The sequence below is a fragment of the Netta rufina genome (genome assembly GCF_964035555.1).
Source record: "Netta rufina genome assembly, chromosome: 12".
In the NCBI taxonomy this organism is placed as follows: domain Eukaryota; kingdom Metazoa; phylum Chordata; class Aves; order Anseriformes; family Anatidae; genus Netta; species Netta rufina.
Genome location: NC_140135.1, coordinates 13,924,513 through 13,940,839, shown reverse-complemented (window position 1 = coordinate 13,940,839; position 16,327 = coordinate 13,924,513). Strand labels below are relative to the sequence as shown.

General features: G+C 44.7%; 1 protein-coding gene across 1 annotated transcript in view; it reads left to right on the top strand.

Annotated features, from left to right (window-relative positions):
* The window catches only part of GPC4 (glypican 4), a gene marked incomplete at its 5' end in the record, with an annotated part of 81,352 nt that overhangs the window by 34,970 nt on the left and 30,055 nt on the right, over positions 1-16,327 (top strand). The window contains one exon of the mRNA XM_084294049.1: positions 9,956-10,347. Within this exon, the coding sequence (XP_084150175.1) occupies positions 9,956-10,347 (392 nt within the window). The remainder of the gene's footprint in view (positions 1-9,955; positions 10,348-16,327) is intronic.

Sequence of the window (16,327 nt, the reverse complement as noted above, 5' to 3'; positions counted from 1 at the left end):
TGTCTCCAGGTCAGAGTTGGCTGGGAGGTATGCTGGGACCTCTGGGAGTTTAACTGCATTCAACCCCAAATTCTTGATTTCTCACTTAATCACATGGTATAAGTGAGTATAAAGAGTAGGCTGAATTAGTGGGTGTCTTGGGCTGACACCCTCCTGTGGGCTTGAATGCACCCTGTCTGCTAACTCAGTGGTCCTGACAGAGAGCAGGAGCATAGGTGAGCTGGGGAGAGACCAGAGCAGCTGCTGCTGGTCCATCGCCTCCTCGCAGATGACGTGTGGTGTTGGTGTGGCTTTGTGTTGCGCTGTGCGGTGGGTACAGCATGTGTGCAGGCAGGGTGCTGGAGGAGAGCCCTCCTCTGTCCTGAGGGTAGAGGGGAGGCTTTCCCTTCATGGTGGCCTTTCTTCACTGTCATCTGTCTCAGTGGTCTCCTTCCCACTGTTCCAGAGGGCGCGGAGGCAAATGGTGAAAGACGAACCCCGCGGGTGTCCAGTTCCTATAGTTAGAATTTGGCAGACAATCAGGACTCTCCGCCTTACCAAAATAACTGCCCTTTTGGGACCTTAATGTCTTGTTAACTCTTTTATTGGAAGCTGCCTGCAGGAGCAGAGAACTGGGGCTTCATGCTGCTCATGTGCCAGGACCCCTCGTGTTGCGGGACCCGCTGGCCTCATGCTGGCTCTGGTGCAATGAGCTCTGCATAAGGCTGCTCCCAGGAGTCTCGGTGTAGCAGGGCTTTCACAGAGGGAGACTGGAGGTGTAGTGGACCTTTAATGCTTCTTGTGCAAGAGCCATGTGGCTTTTGTGTTGTTGAATAAATCTACTTGGTGGAGAGAGCTCTACCATTGCAACCTTTCCTCTGGCAAAGGCTCTGGTGATGACTGCATCGTTAACATACAAATAACACAGCAGTGTTGTCTGTCTTGCTGCCACTCATGTCTAGGCAAAGGCATAGCCTCATTCTTGCCTCTCCAGAAAAGGATGGCACCAAACCTCACACCAAACAGGGCAGAAGATGGTGGGAAGACTCCTTGCATTTTGCAGTAGAAGCAGTTGCCTCCTACTGAGAGCCAGTCCTTCAGGCTTGGTTTTGGACCTGTGCTTGTCTGGGATGGGGGTGGAGTGATTTAGGAGAAACGGGGAGAGAGCAACCACCAACACAGTTTCTTTAAAATGTCCCACTTGAGGGCTTTTATTTGCCCTTTCCCACTCACTCTGACAATAATGAAACAAATTGTCTGCTTTCTCTGCTCTCTGTATAGTGGAAGTTTGTTTATTCTTTCTTTTCTTTAACTGGCTTCTCTCCATCTGGAGATCTTTTAAAAAGGTACAAAACCACTGTGATTTTTCCTCTTCTTTATTGAGAAGGGCAATGCTCATCTATCAATGAGGGGGACCAGATCTCTGTGTGGGGAGGCTTGGAAGGATGATGAGGTCAAGGCATCCTTGGGGGGAGGATATCTCAAGGGGGGAGGAGCCTCCTGCCCCATGGAGGTGTGCAGGGGATGAGATTTTTCTGAATGAAGAGTTCAACAATGGGCAAAGCCACTTTCTGTGGGCTTAGAGGGATCAAACAGTCTTCTGCCATTTCATGTCCAAGCGGTTCTGATGTTAAGATTGCAGGTAAACTGCTCTTACCCCTTTTGTTTTTTCAGAAAACAAAGATTGGGCAGCACACTTTATACTTCGCTACAGGAAATGTGTCTGGTGCTCTCTGGTTACTAATTGCTGTCAACCAGTCAATGAGCTATTGTTTGTCTGTTTAAAATTAACTCTCTTTTCCTCCTAGAGAAAATCACCTAGTGTATGTGCAGGCTCCGATTGCTTGTGTAGTCTTGGGAACTACTCCCCTGGATGCGGATGGAGATGGTTGTGCTTTGGGTTCTTGTGGTGGGCTTGAGAGTGTGATATCCTGCTGGTACAGGGCTGACTTGTACTGTGGCTTTATCAGTGTACAATGGACTGCAGTGTCTTAGCATCCAGCTGCTTGCACGCCAGATGAATAAGAGCGGTGGCCCTGGCTGGAAGAGATCTCAGTGCAAATAGGAGACAAGGGGATCTGAGGTTATGGCAGCAAGAAAGCTGTCAACATCATTCAGTGGCACAGGTCCTCTTCAAGCTCTTCAACAGCAGTTGAAAGAAGGGAGGCTTGGAAAAAAAAAGACGTGTGAAATACATTTCCCAGCTTTCCAGAAGGCTCCTTTGAAATGGGGTATGTGGGAGGCAGCTTGAAGGGGTTTGCTTTAAAATCTTTCAGCTGACGTTTGCTGTGTTGGGGTGGGAGGTTGGTGTTCTGGTACTGAATGGACTTGGGTCAGCAGGCTAAAGCAGCTGGGAAGTGATAGAAGTGTTTGAGTCAGTGAGACTGGGGACTGGGTGCGGTGAAAATTAGTCATGGGGAGACTGGAGAGCAGCGGGGGAGAGAAGAACAAGGGAGAGGAGAGAAGTGACAAGGAGGTGTGTTGGGGAAGATGACTGAGTCGTGGTCACAAGGGAGATGCGAGCTGAGGATGGAGGACATTCTGCTGGAGGAGCAGGCAGTGGGAGAAGCCCGCTGTAGCTGGCCCAGAACTGCAAGCGTAAGCAGGGAAGGTTTCTGGGAATAGGAGTGAGCAGGCTGCAAAGCCAGGGTTTGTCCTGTGGGATGGACCGAGAGGGGACCAAGGTCATTTCTGCTGGTACTGCTTTCCTTAGGATGGCTGTGAGGTGGAACAGAATTTGTGGTGCTGTTACTTGCTGCTTGAATCACAGACGTCAGTTTCAATACCATGCAGTGTGTTTTTTTTTTTTTCTACCTTCTTTGTTGCTCCTTACTCCTTTAAGGAGCTTGGTCACTGTGTGACAGCACTGCTCTTGGGCTGTATGTTAGCTCTTTCGATTTCCTGAAGTACAGATAATGATCTTGCTTCTGGTGAGCCCGAGAAGTTCTAGAAATCCTGCTTTCCCCCCCCCCCCCCCTTCCCTCTTCCCCCCGTAGGGGGCTGTGAGCTAATTGTTGCTTTTGTCCTGAAACCTTTCAGTAATTAAGCAAAGTTTTGGGAGATTTTCTAGTGCTTCCCAGCTCTCTGAGGTTCGCATGTCAGGGCTGTTGCTGTGACACTGGCATGATTTAAGCCTGTATTTCTTCAAACTATGCGGAAGAGTTCTTCCCATGTCAGTAAGTGCTAACACATGTTTGAAAACAGGACAGAGAAACAGCTTGTGGATTTGCCCTGCCCTTCCTGAGTTCATATTCAATAAATGTGTTAACACTATGTATTCATCGGTTTCTCAACACTTCTGGAAAAAGGTTGTTAAGCTATGGTTTGTTTTTCCCTGGTGGAAATTACAAATGCGGTATATGCAATAAAGGAAGTGAAGGCATATTAAAAGTAATGAGGCACATTTAGGAAAAAAAAAATCTTTTTCCTTTGGAGTAGGTGGTGTAGCTATGGATGGCTTCAACTTTGAGGTGAAAAGAGCTGTGGAACGTTTGTGCCTTTTCCTCCAAATCCATTCTATCTGTCTGGCTTGCATTCTGTTCACATAGCAGGAGCAGCTACGGGTTGGACTTTGCATCCACTGATGCAAAGTCTGTGAGGGTGTGGGGATGGGGATGGTGCTGGCCCCTCGTGGCGCAGCCTTTGGGGACGTGGCTCAAACAAGAACATTCAGCTAGGAATCCATCTTGCTGTGGTGTGCTTTTTATGAGTAAACCCTTTCACAGGAAAGTATAATTAATCTGTTCTGTGGCAGTGTTCTCCCGTATACACTAGGAAACTTAATTGTCTATACAGACAAGCAAATTAAAGGTTTCGGTAAGACAGACGGTCCTTAATTAATCATAATCTGGACAACATATTAAAAGTATACCTGAAAAGCTGGGTGGCAAATTATCTGAAACTAATTAACTGTGCCCGTAAAAATGCAGTGTATTCCCTCTGTGTCCTTGAGTCTAGTTTTGTTTGTTTTTAAGGTGTGTTGAGTAATTGCACGTCTACCTGGTATCAGTTTGCATAGTTAATTTGGAAACCCTGAATAGAATACCTCTAAGGCCAGTTGAAAACATGGCTATAAAATAAGCAAAGCCAGTGCGTGGGAAATTTAGCACGTCCTAAGGCCACTGGAAATGGAAAGGTGCAGCGTAGATCTGACCTTCATTTGGAAAGACACAAGTACACCCTAACACAGGCATCTGTGGAGGGGGCATTAGCTTAACGGACTCAAAGGTGGATGAAACTCTGCCTTTTTTTTGCACTGCAGTTCAGGTTTTCTCCTCGATGAAAACGTGGGCTTTTTGGTGCTGAGCCCCCACTCGCTCATGCTTGTACTCTTTGCAGTTGCTGGAAGAGGAAGCGTTTCTCAAGCAGAATGTTGTGCCTCTCCATAAAGAGGTTTTGTTTGAAAAATAAACGTTTCATCCCTGACAATGAAGAAATTCAAGGCAAAACTTCACACTGTAGGATGATCGGCTGTGAGTTCAGGCCGGAGAGCTCACCTTTTGGGGCACAGCTGCCTTGGAGGGCACAGGGTCCTGCTGGGGGTCAGGAGGCAACTTGGACCGGGTAGTCCTGCTGCTTCTGCCTTCATCACCAGTGTTTGTTAGGAAATGCCAGAGCTGGCTCTGGGCGAAGTGGAATGCACCTCCTTGATGTGCTTCTCTAATCTCCGGGAGCTGCCATTGATTTAGGTAGAGCTGTACCCTGCAGCAGAGGGCTTTCCCATCAAAAGCCCTCTAATATGAAAATCCAACCTTAATATATCTGAAAACGTTAGCACGAGGAATAGGAAAACATTGTGTCTGTTCCTAAGAGGAGGATATTTTCAGATGAGACCTATGACTCCAAGATTAAAAAAGTCCAAGGAAGTGGATTTATTGTCTGTAGGTGGAATTTGCCCTGTGTCTTGCAGTGGGTGGAGCGATTGCGTTTTTTCAAATAGCTAACGTACCCGTACTTTGGAAGTGATTGTTTTGAATTATTCTGGTGGTGGAAGCACCTTCGGGGGGGTGCAGCATTCTCCAGTTCAGGGTTACTGGCAGGGCTGGTCTGCCCTCAAGCTGCAAACAGGTAATAAGTCTTGTTACCTGAAAAAAGGAAATTGCCAAGTAACTATGGTTAAGTTTTCTTCTTGTGGAAAAATCTTTTATGGAGGGTTTGTTTAAAAGCAGGGATTTCTTTTCCTCCAGGACTCTTATTACAGAAATACCATATATCTCACGTCCAGTCTTTCTTACTGTTTCATGACATCCCTAGGTTTTCCCTGAGTGTTGGCATTGAAATTCTACACTGAAATTCAAATATGTTAAAAGAATAAACAGAGCCCAGAGCTGTAGATTGCCTGACTGCAGATTACATCCTTTTCTATCTCTAGAAGTCAACTGCATTAGAAATGTCATCTTCCTCTGAACATCAAAGTCCATAGGGTCCAGAGGATTTATTTACAAATTTCAAAGTTTTGTCTTTGTATTAGGAAAGGTTTTCTGGCTTGGTATCCTACAGGGCAGCTCAGCTGCATTTTGTGGATGGCAGCACTGGTACCCTTGCAGAGGGACGGCATGGCTGAGCCCTGGTTTTCTTCCTCTGTGGCACCTTCCTGAACTGGAAGATGGTTTTGCATCAGTGGGGCTCAGCTGAGATGGGCAAAGTAGTAAAACGTGCAAGCAGAAATAAATTTACAAGCAGTATGTAAGGTGCTCGGAAGGCAGCACTGAGAATTCTTAGGGAGGTGACAGCTCATTATACACATCCTCATAGTTTGCAGTGTTCGGTAAAGTCATGAATAACACCGATACCAAATGCAGAGTGATCAGCAGAGGTGGCTCATAAGTGGGATTTCAGGAACACTGCTTGCAGAGGATTCCTGTTTCAAGTGACTTCTGTTCCTGTGGGAATTCTGCATCGGTAAGAGCTCCACAGATGCTGCCCCTTAATTTTATGCAGCTCTGTCTTTCATGGGTTGGACCAGAGCTGATGGACCCACCTGAATGTGGTGCCACTGTCTGTCATTCCCAGTGTCTCATCTGCTGTCTGTCCAGCGGACCCAGCCTGTGCCACAGTCCTGCCAGTGCGTGCCTGTGACCTGTATCTGTAAAGATTAAACCCAGCAAAGTGGCAATTTTCTCCATGTAACTCAGACAACTCTACACACTACTACTAACTAGGAGACCGGGAAGATGGGACATGTGAGATTTCCTTGAAAACCATGTTGATGCTCCTGGGAATCAGTTTGTGAAACCCTTCCCAATTTTGTGTGTTCCTTGATTTTGCCTGTTTGTTAGAGGCCCCCCTGCCCCTTGGTCTGTGAGTTTAAGCAAGATAACTGGTAGGCAAATGAGAGCCTGATATCTCTCTGGATAGCAGAGTCTCAGAGAGCACCGGCAAAGTATGATTTGTCGTCTGTGAAAAATGTTTGCATTTGACAGCTTTTCACAGGAAGCCTGTCAGAGTGATAATTTAATGAGTACAGATTGCTTGCAACACAGCTGTAAAACGTGCTTTTACAGTGCTGTAAAATAAGCAACCGAGTCCTTTGTGTGTTTGCTTTGTTTGAGAACAAGTCAACTTCTAATACAAATGAAAGGTGGTCATTTATTTTACCCAGCAAACAGTCAAGACGTAAGAGAGGAACCTGCCATTTTTCTTCTTGTGGTGGCAAGGTTAATGCTGGGTTACACTGGCATTTGCTAATCAGCTTGTTTCTGTGAAGGGGCGAATTAATATCTAATTAGATGGAGTGAATTACTAGACAGTTTAGCATTTAAGTCATAAAAAGGACTTTTGGAGAGTGTAACTTCCTCTCTTCACTGCGGATGTCTTTGCCCATGGTTTATGCAGATAAAAGTTTGATGTTCCTTTGTGCCAAAGCTGATTTCTTTAAGATAGAGGACAGAAACTGAGGCTGCAGACTTGATATGTGCCAACAGCCAGAGTAAAACACGTATCTACCATTTAATCCCTGCTGCTGACCGAGTTAAGAGTGCTAATGCAATGACCGTACGTTGCACTAGACATTGCACATGTCCTGCTGCTCGTCCATCCCTGCTTGCTGGTGTGGGGTTCACCCTTTGCCATAGTGCCGTGCTCAGTGGCTGTCTTCCCTGGCATCTCAACCTCTCATTCCACCCCAGGAGCCTCCATGTGCCCAGTGAGGCCTCATGCAGCCAAGCCACCCATGCCAGTCCCAGGATGCCCCAGATGGCACAGTCTGGGCTGTGCTGAGGATGCTGAGGGGAAGCTTTGCAGGGCAGGAGGGCAAATGCCAGCTCTGTGTTGCAAACACGGAGGCTATTCTGTCCTTTTCCTCTTCTGAGCTGGGGAGTGGCACTTGAATGTGTGTTTCCTGACTATGAAAATGATTGCTGGTGCTCAAGCCAGAAACAGTTTTGCACATACATGGTACTTCCTTCAGCAATGCTGTGTTGGGGTTTTAGACGTGGCTGGTTCTGGTGGGAAACTTTCAGTTCCTGTATTTACCTTCCTTTTAAGCAAGTAAAAGCTGCTGTCTCTAAGACTGCAGGTGCACAGATATTAACAGCTAATTAGTGTTCTTGCTTTAGGATAATTAATGAACATACCTGGTTCTAGCCTAGATTAAAATTTGCAAAGAGATGAATTGATCTAAAGCTTGGATCAGTTTATTCAACTTTCTGTTTGGATTGTAACCAATAAAATAATGGATGTATCAAGATTATAACTTTCCTGGCTTAAAACATTCATTTGGATTCCTTTTGACTGACAGTTGAAAATAATAGATTTCACATCAATGTCATTTCAAAATATAATTCTTGCTGAAGAGTTTTGCTGATGCATCTGCCAGCTCTTGTGCCTGGTACTAAAGTGTTTAAATAAACAAGTTATTTGGTGATATTAAAAGGTCTGAGCAAAGGAAGGAAGTGAGCCTTCACAATGATTAAGTGAATTAGAAATTAATATACACCAAGCTAATCTCTGTAGTATAAACTCAACAGAAAAAAATCTTCCTGGAGAGGAAATGCCAGTCATGGGAACGAAAGTGGAGGTTCCTGCTGATATTGGACAGAGGACGTGTCGGGTGTTTGAAATCAATCTCTTCTTCCCTGGATCATTTCTCTTGTGCTCCTAAGAGGCTGCATTATATACAGCTATGTCAACCACCAAGCCCCATGACTTTGTTCGTCAGGAACTCGAAGAATGTTTCAGTTTTTCCAGAAAATGTTTTCTGTGTTAGTCTTTGTTTGTACTGGAGCACTTTGAAGCACTAAAATGTGAACTTCAGCATACTTTTAATACGTTTTAACAAGGTTTAAATTCACACCGCGCCAGAATATATTACCCCCTCCTTCTAACAACTTCTGTCTCTAAACATTACTCCTTTGAGGATTAAAAAAAAAATTAGAGGCATGTTTTATTAAAAAATATTTATTGAATATGAGTTACAGAAAAGCAGAGGTCAGAATCCTCAGTTGTGAATGGCATGCATAAAATAACTGGTTCCCTCATCCCTGCGACGTGGGGCAGCAGCACAGCTGCACCCTGGGTGCTGGGAGCACATGGTGAGCACCAGGCACCCACACTGCATGATTTCTGTTTGCCTGGGGGGAGTTTTGCAGATCCTGTTGGGTAGGCAGGGAAAACCTCAGCTATGAGGAGTGTGTGCTGGTCGCCAGAATGATGGAAGTCCCTGTGGCACTTCACTCTTGGTCTCCTTAGCTCCTTCCCACGCCCATATAATGTTGAGTTTTGTTACAAAATGGCCCAAATGAATTTGACTTAGTGGACCCCTCCCCTGTTTTTTCATTTTAACTCTTCTGTGTTGCATATCCAAGGTGAAGTCTATCCAGTAGGGTGGGTGATTTTTCATCAGAGCTACCTAAATGCTATTTGTTTTTTCTTTATTTGTACTGTTGCCACTTTTATGGGAGGAGGATTCCTTTTCGTTTGTGGTGGTGTGGGTCAGCTTATTCTCTGTGTCCAAACTACCTCAGTGATACCTGCACTTTCGTCTGTCAGAAACAAAGCATTTTCCCCAAGTGTCGAGGTTTTGGCAGCCCTGACTTGGTGGGGAATATTCTTTAAATTGACCTGGCCAGATGTCATTGGCTCAACTCACTACCAGCGTCAGAGGTGTGTGTGGCACTGCCAAGAGGCAGTGATGGTGTTTCAGCAGTGTCTGTTCTCCGGCACCGGTCTGTCTGGTGCTCTCGGACAGTGAAGTGAAGCTGGGGTTTGCTTTTTGAAAGCCATGAAACCCCAAGGCCCCCAACCATTTTCTGTCATCTGAAAAATCTCTTGGCCTTCTTGTCAGTGTCAAGTGTTCAGCCTTAGGATTTTGAGAAAATTCTCACTTAATTGCACTTTCTTTGTACTGCCACAAACATATGAAGCCCTGTCTGCAATCAGGAGCAATTACATAATTGGAGACAGGCCCTGCCCGGAGATCTGACAAACTTGAAAGACAGGAGAAAGAACCCAAAGGTAGATTTTTGGGTCTGTTTTTAAAAATGTATTAAACTTGTTAGTTTTTTTTAGGCTGGTTTATGATTATTCCATAAAATGAATCAACAGTAACTGAAAAGAAAGATGCACTTCGTTCAAAACAGCTGTTTTAAAGCAAAACACATTTTGATTTCTGATAACATTATGCTCCAAAATAAGTTATTTTTAGCCATCTTAAAGGTAATGTAAAAAAGTGGTTTTTTTTTTGTTTTTTTTTTTTTGTTTTTTTCAGTTTGCTGACTTTTGTTATGGTTTTTAGTATGGATCAAAAGACATTTCACTCACCCGAGTCTTAGGATTGGGAACAGGGTTTTTCTGAGAATCATTTATTTATGAAAATAATTTTGAAATATAGAAATCCTTTGAGAATTTGATATAGAAATTGTTTGAAATCCATTTCATTTCAAGGATGGTTTCATTGCATTGGATTTTCAAGTTAAGCAGTGTGCAAATGCGCAACCCAATGCTAGTGTTCACCATGGCTTCTTTTGCTGTTTTGTAGAGTTCTTCAAAGAACTTCTTGAAAATGCTGAGAAGTCGCTGAACGACATGTTCGTGAGGACGTACGGCCGCTTGTACATGCAGAACTCGGAGCTGTTCAAGGACCTCTTCGTGGAGCTGAAGCGGTACTATGTGGGTGGCAACGTCAACCTAGAGGAGATGCTCAATGAGTTCTGGGCACGCCTGCTGGAGCGCATGTTCCGGCTGGTAAACCCACAGTACCACTTCACGGACGAGTACCTCGAGTGTGTCAGCAAGTACACGGAGCAGCTGAAGCCCTTTGGGGATGTGCCGCGCAAGCTCAAGCTACAAGTGACACGAGCATTTGTGGCGGCCCGCACCTTCGCGCAGGGCCTTGCTGTCGCAAGGGATGTTATCAGCAAAGTGTCTGCGGTGAGCTCCCTCTTGCACTTATGCCTGTTTCCCATGGACTTCCTGTGGGTAAAATCTTTGTGTTGTCCCAGTTCTGTAGAACGTGATACATGCACTTGACTCTTATGTAGGTACTTAAATGAGTTGCTGATAGTTGAGCAGAGATGGGGCCAAATTCCATCTGTTGGTGGGGAGAGCCCAGCTGTGCATCGTGTGGTAGGGTTGTGGACAGTGTTGGCCACCACTGTCCTGTGTTGCAGTCCAGCAGCAGGGACGTTTCCCCTGTTGGTGCTTGTCCTCCTGTCTATGGAACAGCAACAGGCAGGAAATTAACTACCATCTGCAGTGGAAATAACCATGTTTGCTTGTATAATGACTGTAACTTCTTCTTAATATAGCTCTGAAATTACAACGAGTCATGGGCATCTTACGGAGCAGCTGATGATTTGCTCCCTGCTCCCAGGCATGGGGAGAGGCTGTTAGCACAAACAAACAGTACTTTTATGATAACAGTAAGCTGGAGTCATATGTACAGGGCAGGAGCCAGTTGTGTTTGGTGCCACACACACAGCATAAGTTAGGCCACAGACTTTCATGGTTAAGTCACTTTTTTTGGGTTGTCAAACAGCTGTGTTGGTCACCTTAATGTTTACCTCTCTGTTCATATAAATCACCTTAGAGTGGTTTAAGTAGGATGAGTTGTTGTGTTTTTGTTTGTTTGTTTGTTTGTTTTACACATTAGATTTGTCTGTAATTTAGTTTGAGTTGTATGGTAGATGGAACAGGTGTATTAGATAATCCCCTTAAAGTGATTATATAAGATTTATAAAAAAAAAAAAAAAAGTGACTTCCTTTTAACAAACTTAGTTCATTTCCCGTGGGCTAGAAGATTTAGTATAATCATTTAATCAAGCAGAGGGGTTTACTTTCTCTCGACTTGGTTGCAGAGCAGTAAAGCACTAGGCTGGAAGGGCAGGCAGTAGTTTGAATCACCCTAAGTGCCAGGAAAAAAAAAAAGGAGGGGAAAAAAAAAATAGATGAGACCACAGAATCCTCCAGCCTCAGGGATGCCATCCTGTGGTGGGAAGATGTGGGTGGGAGGGTTGGTGTTGGATCAGGCTAAGCGTGCCTCCACGTCAGGTCATTGGAAAAGTCTGTTGACATCTTGGTTGGGGTTTCAGATTTGGTGGCTTGTTTCTGGCTGCTTTATGTTGTGGCAGGTATCGTGGTCAAAAAAAAAAAAAAAAGGGTAGGAGGCGATGGAATTTTCAGTGCTAGGCCATTAAGATGAAGTATTCCAGAGATCCGAATGCTGAACCCCAGTATGGTTTTGGGGAATGTGCAATCACTTGATAGACAGTAAACGTGTGTGATTGAGGGATTGTGTTTATGCCCCATCTGCTCAGAATTCATCAAAACGTCTCCAGACTTGACACAGTACCATGAGGGCTATGGTCCCTGCATCTGTTATGAATAAAAGTCATGAACCCAAGGTGGCACCATGATTTCTTTTTTCCTTTTGAAGATCCTTGAGTGTAGAGTTGCCTTCAACTCTGGAATTAATTGCTCGAGTGTGCAAGGTTATCCAGAGACCCACTCAGCTGCAAAAATAGCTCCTGCTCCATGAAGAATTAAGTTACTGCACTTTCCACTTCAGTTTCACAAGTTGCACTGGAGATCGTGCAACAGATCTGCTTTTCGAAGTGGTAGCAGGGGTCTGTGCTGCTGAATACCTAAGCTTTCATTGCAGTAGTGGAAAGAATAAGCTTTTCTAATAGTGTGTGAGTCTCATTCAGTGGAAGCCTAACATCACGTTTCTGCAAGACACAGTGGGAAGTTCTATACGTGAGTTTAAAAGCTGATGCTTTTATGCCTGCTGCTTTGTGGTTGTGTTTTGGGGCTTCCCACATTACATACAGATTAGCCCAGCTCTGCTGAGATCTAGATAATGACTCTATTGACTTGGCTTCCTTATTATTTTTACTGAAGAGTTGTAGTGGGATAACTGCTTGTATCATGGATTAACTTGAGGGATAAATCTTCATCTTTATGAAAAATGACCAAAGTAATGCAAATTAGTTGTAAAGCTTTTTGTAACAAGCAAGTCAAAAATTCTTAATTGAGAATCCTCAGAAGGAGAAATACAAACTACTAAAGGATCCAGCTGTTTTTCACTTTCACATGGTGCTATTAGGAGAGCAAAGAGCACTTTACAGTGGTACAGCATTGATGCCTTTTTAATGATACTATATATTTTTACATCTTCGCTAGGGAGATGCATTTAGAAAGGTATTGTTCTTGCATAAGTTTGAGGAAAGGGAGAAAGGAAGAGAGAATATTGAAAAGCTGTGGGTGCTTGATTTCAGATCCAGGGTGCTAGAAAATAACTTTAATTCAGAAGTGATTGGATCAGAAGGCATGTTGCTGCCCAAATATACAACTGTAAAAAACTGTATGATTTTGAAAGCACAGACTTTTTTCAGATTGTGTTTAAAAAATATATATATGCATTTTTGTTTTCCAATTAAATCTTCACTTCTCAAATTCCCTCCTTTGGACCTGAAGTACGCAGTTCTCTAGATCCCCATCCTGATCAGAAAATCTAAGAAAAAAGCCTAGGTTGTCATTTCTGCCTGCTTGAAATGTTTCCTGCATTTGAGTTTGTCTGTGGATGCTCCAATGCTTTCCTTTGTCATCTGCTGAAGCCTGGTACTTTCTCTCTGACCTTCCTGCCCCTGCCTTTGGGAGACGGAAATCTGCCCATCCCGTAATCACTTCTTGCTACTTAGCCCTTGACAAGCTCTGAAATCAGCAGGGTTAAATTGCTGCCAGCATTGACATTTCCTGCCCCAGCTGAGAGGGCTCTTTTCTGGGGAAAAAAGGAGCAAACACAAGCCAGAGCCCAGAATGACCGAGAAAGGGTGAGAACTGGCAATCCTGCAGTTCTCAAGCTGCAGAGACGTTCCCTTAATTAGTGACACGCGGTTAAACCCGTGGCTCTGTCCAGGGTCGTGACACCTTCGAGGGCAAAGTGCCTGGAGGCTTGCTGCATGCAGGTATGGGACAGAGGTCCCCGTTGTTGGGGGAGAAGAGAGAAGTGAAATCAAGGACTGAGCCCACTGACAGTGTTTTGTAGGGTCAGGAGGAGCATGCTTGACCCAAGGGGTAACAGGAGAAGTCTAGTTAGAGGTTAAAAGTCAGAAACAAATGCCAGTTGCAGGATGAAGCGTGCAGCCATGTGACACTGAATTGCTGTGTTTGCATCACCAATCTCTCCACAGAGCTGCAGGTGGGGATGTGCTGATAGGACTCTGCCACAGTTGTGATGGTGCTGAGTTTTCTGTAGCTCCCCAGGGGATTGATGCTGTTAAGTTGTTGTCTTGAGGTTCTATTAGCACTTTTTCCTCCTATGCTTATGTCTGATCAGAGCACTGGAGACTCTTGAATTTCTTCCCTGGCATGCTGAAAGCCACATGAGATGCAGTTGTCTACAGAGCAGCCTAGCAGCTGGAAAGGGTATTTCAGGGAAATGGTCCTTGGGAACCCTGTGTGCTTTGTCAAGGATAGGCAGCAGCTTCTAAATTATGTGCAAAAAATGGTATTTCAGTTGTTAAGTACAGGTATAAGCCATATGAAATAGATGCACAGCTTCATATGAAGAATGCACCTACTTTGTGATCTGCGGTCCTTGAGAGATGGTAAAAGCTAAGAGGAAGCTGCTGAAGGTGTTTGTAGTGGGTGGAAAAGCTTCTTTGGTATCGGCATTTCTTTCCTAATGAAGTGTGATGATAGCAGCCAAAGAGGGAATTCTCTTGAAACCATTTATGGAAGATAACTGTGGGAGAGGGCAGGTAATCTGCCTTCCCACAGCTGCTTGAAAGCTGGAGAAAGAGCCTGATGGCTTTTTAAACCTCTTTGCTCTGAGCTGCCTCATCTCTAATCAGGCATCCATTAAGCACAAGGTGAAACGTGAACCTGCGTAGACCAACTTACTCTTGGCCTGTGTGAACTCCCTTACCTCCAGCTGCAGTGCCTTAACTGTGGCTCCTGAACTTTTCTATATGGATGTTGAATGTGAACCAGGCATCAGCTTAGGAGAAGTGGTGATGAAAATGATGAAACACTAAAAGAATAAGAATTTAAACCTTTATCAGCAAATATATTTGGGAGCTGAACTCTTACTTCGGTAAATGTTGTGTCCCTCACCACTGCCATTTGATGATCTGGATCTAAGAGTGGATCACTTTTGTCAGTGAGCAAAGGTCCAATCTCCTTTTGTGAGTTCTTTGTCCTTGGTTGGACTTATGGGGCACGTGTCCTTAATCCTAAATCAGAAAGAAGTTCATGTTTCTATATCTGAAGCTGGACACCTGTTGGGCAAGAGCAGATCCTCCCAGTGAAGTGACAGATCGAAATGAAATTTGTTGCTTGTATGAGTGTATTGAGAGGAGATGGGAAGCAGATGCTGCTGCTTCATGAGCAACTGAGAACCAGCCAGAAGAGCAAAGGAGCCCTTGTAGTGTTACAAAGGGACCTCCAAAAAAAGTTATGTCCAGGCAGTAAGTTGCAAGCTGCTGAGCTGAACAGAGGGGCCACCGTGCACAAGGACGTTTCCATCCATGTGTCAAGGGCAAACATCAATGCAGAAAACAATACTAAGCACTTCTCTACATCAAAGATGACCCTGAGAAGACCTGCCAAGAATGTGGCTGCATCTGCCTGAGCTCCAGCCATCTGAGGGTCTGTGCTAGACATAGCCTTCAAAGCATACTCGAGCAGCAGTCATCACGGATTTAACAGGCTGAGAGTGTGCATGGATGGATGTGGCTCCAGGTTTGGAGCTCATGGCATCATGTAGGAGTATCTCAGTCCATTGGGATTTTTTCTTTCTTTTTATTTCTTTGCCCCCCTCCACATTGTGACTCAGCTGTTAATTCTGAAAATGATATGAGGGATAACTAAGAAAGTTTTTTTGGTATCACTGCCAAGATAAATGCTCTCACTGTTTGGCTCATTATAGCAAACAAAATGCTCATAATTATCCTCTGTGTCTCTGGGTTGGGGAGAGGCCGGTGCTTTAGAGAAGAAGCTTTCTTTGGAGGGCACGCTGCTTCTGAGGACATGGAAAGAAGGAGCTGCTCACCCGGGAGTCATTTGGAAGAGGTGTCTGCATGGCTGTGCATAGGCTTGGGGTGCCTGCACCTGGGCAGGATGCAGGCAGCTCCGCATCTCTTGCACTTGCTTCTGCCATGCAAATGCCCTCAGGAAAGCTCAGGGTTGACTTCAGAGACCTGCAGCAGGGGTAGCGTGGTGGCAGCAGACAGGATGGTACAATGCTATGTCTCATGGAGAGCAACAGCTAAAGAATACAGATCCTCTATGGCATCTCCCAAGACAAGCACACAGTGCTCTCCTTTTAAGACATTAAAATTAAAACCTAGCAGGTCAAGTGTTTTGGTTCTCAGGAGTTCTGTTCCTCCCTGGTAGGGTGACATCTGCATATGCTTTGGGGGGGGGACAAGCAAACTGTAAGTAGTGAATCAAGCGTAAATGCACTCTTGAACTTTTCCTCATGCGGAGGTGACTATAACCAGACAGATAAAGCTGCAGGAACGTCACCATGGGTAGCGAATATGGACAAGGCACAGAGCTGTGTAGTTACCAAATATTGCTGTTAAATGTGCTCTCTTGTGCAAGACCTTGGAGGCCCAAATCTGTGGTTGAATGAGATGCTTTCTAAATTATTCATATGCTAACACAAGGCCAGCAGATTCAGTTAAATGCTGAAATGCGTTGTTAATTCCAAAACACTTTCATTGGAATATTTGGGGTGGGGTATTCCAAGAAATGGCAGTGATCTGTTTCACGATGAGCTGGATGTTTGACTGGCATGTGCCAAGATGATGCTCTTGTAGAAGACAGTGGAGGAAAAAATTATACAAGTAAGGTTGTGTAGATCCTCAAAATTGATGACTCCTGTCTTAAAATTGGCTGCTCACCT